General features: G+C 33.3%; 1 protein-coding gene across 3 annotated transcripts in view; it reads left to right on the top strand.

Moving 5' to 3' along the window:
* The first annotated feature begins 1,183 nt into the window (after positions 1-1,183).
* Positions 1,184-5,707, top strand: part of LOC108686317 (protein ECT2) — a 12,288-nt gene continuing 7,764 nt past the window's right edge. For all 3 annotated transcript variants that reach the window (XM_018191588.1, XM_018191580.1, XM_018191571.1), the window contains exons 1-5: positions 1,184-1,616; positions 2,984-3,194; positions 3,319-3,457; positions 3,549-3,758; positions 4,177-4,323. In XM_018191588.1, the coding sequence (XP_018047077.1) occupies positions 1,556-1,616; positions 2,984-3,194; positions 3,319-3,457; positions 3,549-3,758; positions 4,177-4,323 (768 nt within the window). In that variant the 5' untranslated portion in view covers positions 1,184-1,555. The remainder of the gene's footprint in view (positions 1,617-2,983; positions 3,195-3,318; positions 3,458-3,548; positions 3,759-4,176; positions 4,324-5,707) is intronic.

Raw genomic sequence — 5,707 nt, 5'->3', positions numbered from 1 at the left:
ACTTTTTCTTGATCGAATTATGCTTTGAAGCTAAATTTCTTACAAATGTTGAAATTCGGCGAAAAAAATTTTTTCTCTCTTCAATTTTGTAGAATTAAATTTAAAGACAATCAAGAGCATGTTAAAATACAAATTTCGAGCTTCAAAAATTTTTAATTTTTGGCAAGCCAATATTCTTATGATGCTAATCCTACAATTCTCTGACCGCAGTTGATGAAACTGGCCTTGAATATCGACTTAAGGTTACATCACACAAACCGCATAAACATATGCATAAAGCAAATTATCCTTTAGCTTTATTATATAAAACAAATAATCACGTTTTATATATGTCTTTATAGGAAAAATACGATTGGATAATTTTGTTTATGCATGTACGTTTATGCGACTATGTAACTTGTATGGATATACCCTAAAGCCGGTTCTACATTAGTTACAAGCCGATTGCAAATTTGTTGTGACAGCTCTGAAGCGTTTCAGAATGCATTTCAAAATGCAAACTTCAGATTGGCTGGTCGAAACAAACTTGTGATCAACTTGCAACTAATGTAGAATCGGCTTAATAAGCCATTAGTTATAAATCAGAAAGCAAAAGTGAAAAATTAACGATTGTGATTGGTCAATTTTTAATTTCTGACTTCTGATTATGACTAATGGCTTATTGTAGAAGGCTCATAAACCAAAGAGCAGAGACTCTTGCATATAACACATAAGGCATAAGAAATTGAATCAATCAGAATTCTTTATTTCATGGAAAGGAAGGAAACGAAGGACTTCGATTGATACATTTTCTTATATATTACGTGTTATGAGTTATGCAAGAGTCTGTGCTCCTCACTTAAGAGAGGTTATGTTCTGATATATATTATCCTAACATGTAATAATAAAAATTTATATAGTGTAAACTACAAGAGATTCCACTATTAGTGTATCTCATACATTAAATTCAATTTCAACAAAATTAAATTAAACATATTACTGTGCAATATGCTCTGACGCTGCCATGTAAAGGCGTCTTAACTCTCTATTCGCACTTCGCACTTGTCGTTAGTAACCAATGCTGCGATTGGCTGCGATAAAAAGGAGACTAACGGAAGACGGCGCGCATGCGCGAGAGGAGTAGCGCGCGAGAGAGACAACGTGAGTTTTGCCGATTTCAACGAAAAAAATCAGTGGCCGTGGTGGGGTGGATAACACACGGGATATACACGGAGGGAAAGAGGAGGGCCAACAAATTGTGGCTGGTGTTCAGTGTTCTGTGCCGTTGGTCGTCCTGTTGATGATCGCTGTCGACGCCGTTGGTTTTTACATTTGTTGCGATTTTGGGAAGATAATTGTTTCGTGATAACGGGCGAGCGCGAGTGACGTTTCATGTTGAACACGAGAGTGGTGCGGAGGACCTCGCGGCTGTCGCCTGCGCGATAGCATTTTAAATGATCGGCGACGGGACGGACGAGTGTCGTTGCACGTCGAAGACGGGAGGACACGCTCAGCAAGATTTGCGCGTACAAAGGGGAGAGAAGAGAGGGCCGATGTTGTAACGTACAGGGCCAAGATGGAAGAGCGTAGCGTCCACAGCAGTATCGGCGATATAAATAGTGCGGAGGCGACCAAAAGTAAGCGCGAATCTGTCAACGTTAAATCATCCACGGCGCCGTCAAGCAGACGGGAGAGGACGGTGACGTCGTTGCGCGGTCGACGGATCGACACTCGACTCGCCGCCTCTGCCAAAAATCCTTAAATCCTTAATCCCTGGGCGATTTTGAATTTTTCGAACTCTGGGCTGCGATCTCGCGAATTCGCATTGACAATGATCTCGCATTTTTCACGGGAAACGTCCCCGGTCATGTAAACGTGAAAACGGAAATCCACGAAGAGATCCCTGTATACATACAATTTTAACGAACCGATTCGTTTTCTTTACTTCCAAACTTTACGAAATTTATGACTCGGCATGGTCAATCAATGTCATAGTATTATTTTTTCGGATCTTTCTAGATTACCGCTTTTAAAGAAAAAAAAGTAGAAGGAAAATGAGAAATTTTTTGTAGCTCACGTCTGTTAGTCTTACAAGCTCGGCCTTGAATTGTCCAAAATTATATTGGAGACATGATGTCTCTCTCCGTGACGAATGTCCTTTATGAAACTCCTTGAAAATTACAATGCTGTTTCTCACAGTAATTCGTGATTCGCTCGTTTCTGTCTCCGTCTGTTATCTCCCTTTCTCATTCTGTTATTTTCTCCTTCTCGCTCTCGCTTCCTATCTTTTTCCTTCTCTCTCTATCCTTCGTGCTTTTCGCGAGTTAATTATCTTACGCCGAGCACGTGAATGGTGCGTACAGATGTATACATGTATACGCGACTTCCCGTTGCCTATGATACGAGATTAGAGCTTGTGTACTTTGTATAACAATGTTTGAACTTTACAGGCACGCTGACACGACTAAAAATAGTGTTTTCTAACAAATCTTTCTAACTTGTCGAAGTCATAAGACGGTAGTGATTTATTGATGAAAGAAAATTCATATTTTCATATTTATTCATGCGCGCATATGTAATGTGCACGCACACATGTATAAATAAAAAATTTCTACTCACTGAGAAACACTAAACTAATTACCACCCTTAATTATGTCGTGTATCCTTCATCTAACAATAATATTATTTTGTAATTATGTTATAATATTATATACAATAGTGTTTAAATAATATAATATATCAATATTATATTAATTTTTTATTAATATTAAAAAATTCTTAATAGTAAATAGTGAAATTATTAATACTGAAAATAATATTATTGTTATGATTTTTATATTTTTGCATTATGTAATCAAGTTATAAAATGAAATATTTAAAAGTTATCTTCCACTCTTAAAAATGTTGATTTAACAAAATTAATATTGTTATAATTTAAATAATTAAATGTAAATCAGTAGTGCCAATGATAAAAGTTGATGACAAGGTAATTATTTGTTATCAGCCTTAATAATACCACGCAAGAAAAGGATATGCTTAGTTGGTACAACCTGCAATGATCCTGCACTTAATGTTGCTGTTCAGCAATTCAAAGTGCCAGTACTTAAATCTGAAACTGGCACAGAATATGTTGAAGATACTACCTACAATACCTATTTTATACTCAAACAATTTGAAGGGTCCGAATATGATGCTTTATGCAAGAGTGCCCATAGGTTTGTACATAATAATGTATTATAGTTTATAACGTATAAAACGTTTAATAATTATATAATTTTTTTAAATTTTAATATTGAACGATAAATTCTAATGATTATTCGTTTGCCTTATGTTTTGTAGAGTACTGGGACCTACGGCTCTGCTACAATTGGCAGAGAAAAAAGAACCTTTGCCCAGTATTAAAAGACCAATGTATACACAAGCTATGGTAGGCACAATAGTAGTATTTAGTGGATTTCGAGCTAGAGAGGATGAACTGGTCAGTTTATTTTACAATTCCGATTATTTACAATTTTTATGACATTTTATATATATTTCATATTTTTATAAGGTAATGTATTTTTTAACAGCGCAAGTTAGCTAATATGATTCTTAATATGGGAGGTAGCATCCGAAAAGAGATGGGTATTAAAGTGACGCATCTTATTGCAAATCATTGCAGTGGAGAAAAATACAGATACGCTGACACATTTGGATTGCCTATCATGTCGATAGAATGGGTGATAGCATTGTGGAATACCAAAGACGATATCTCCACATATGCGAACAATGAGGAATTGGTAGGTGTTAGTTAAAGATAATAATTTCAAGATAAAATTTTAATATTTTATAAAAATGTTTAATAAAATAAATTATAACATTAATTTATAATAATTACAATTATTTTATTGTATGTAACATTTGAATAAATTTTGATATTTAATTCCAATATATAATTCTAGTGTCTTCAAGGCACGACGCGCGATTAGTTTGTTAAGTGCCACTGAAGGTAGTAATAAAAAGATAAAGAAAATACATTTGTGTATGTATGTGAACAAACAATCGTAGTGCAGAATCTGCATTGCACTCATATCTCTCTATTGCTATCTCTGAGCGCTTAGTATGATAAAGCGATATAGTGTTCTCATTCGAATTTTAATGGTAACATTATGATAAGAATTTCCTTAGTTTTAAAAACACACTTAATTCTAATTGCAGATAGCAACTTATAAACTAAAGCCATTTTATGGGGCAAAAGTATGTTTTTCTGGTTTTCCTGAAGAAGAGAAGAAGCATATGTGTGAAGTTCTGGAGCAACAGGGCGGCGAACCTACTGAGATCGATGATCCGAATTGCACTCACGTCGTAAGTATTAATATAATTTTCACATTATTTATAAATAATTTTTTATATACAAATTTTTTTATATGACACTACATCACATAGACATTTATGTATTACATAAATGCTTTAGGTGGTAGATATATCCGGCCTTTTCTACAAGAGAGCAAATGTGGACTTATATTTTAAAAATACATCCAATAATCCACCTTCCTTAACGTATATTAAATCAACTTCCTCTTCTTTTTATCCTTATTCAAATTCAATTTTTAATACAACAAAAACTGATTATAGTATATCGAGTTCATCGAAAAATAATTCATTAATCTCATATATACGTGATGTAGAATATAATAATCAGTGGAACGATCTCATTTCTATATATGATATCAGTCAAGATTCTGCTATTAGTATGAATGATAATTGTCTCAATTTGCAAAATTCAATTATTAAATCTGGAAACTTATATCATTCTTTCACAGAGCAAAGTGATTCTGGTATAGATATAACCAGATCATCTAATTCATCTTCAATTTTTATGTCAAATAAATATTCAATTCCAACACCACCGTCAATAATAAGCAATAAAAATGTTAAATTCTATATTTCTGAAAGTTCTTTGTTCGATAACGGAATATCTTCTTGTGAAAACTCGTCGAATTTTCCAGCTAAACCAGATGATTTCAAATCGTCGTCGTCTTACGAAAAAAATAACGAATGTAATCCTTGTTTATCACCAATGAATAATAGTACATCTTTAAAATATCGTAAAAATATTCATTACGTACAGAATAATACATCAAAAAGTAAAATAAAACGAAATATAAAATGGAGAAAAACTAATTCCTGTCCATTTATTCATAAAATGACGACACTTGAAAAGTATAAATTCATGAAAACGCGTTCGTATCCGAATATATTGAAACATAATGAGGAACAATATAGCGATACTTTTTTGCGCAACGCATTAGGTGAAAGAAATAAGCCTTTATCCAAATCGCACACATCTTTTTTCTCAAAAATCAACCACTTTTCTTTCTGTCCAATATTTTCAGACAGTAAGAAAGATATTTCCACCAGTTCGTACTATTGTCCTTCCGAGAAAACTCTTTTCAAAAAGAAATATACATCTTTATCCAAATCTTTCCCAATGTCTACAAAAATTTCAAATACTAAACACAACTTACAAAATACTTCTATATTTGATGGAAAAAGTAACAATGTATCATCTGCACCACACGATTTGAAAACTGAGTGCACAGATTTGAAGACACAGGATAAAGCATTACTCGTGGTATTTATTTTCTTTTTTTTTTTTGGAAGATATAAGGTTTAGTAATTTTATCTGTAAAAATAATTTTACGTGGCTTTAATCATGTAACGTAAAAAGAAACGATTTACTGGGTAT

Source organism: Atta colombica, unplaced genomic scaffold (genome assembly GCF_001594045.1).
Source record: "Atta colombica isolate Treedump-2 unplaced genomic scaffold, Acol1.0 scaffold100, whole genome shotgun sequence".
NCBI classification, from domain to species: domain Eukaryota; kingdom Metazoa; phylum Arthropoda; class Insecta; order Hymenoptera; family Formicidae; genus Atta; species Atta colombica.
This window is presented reverse-complemented; position numbering and strand designations above follow the sequence as displayed.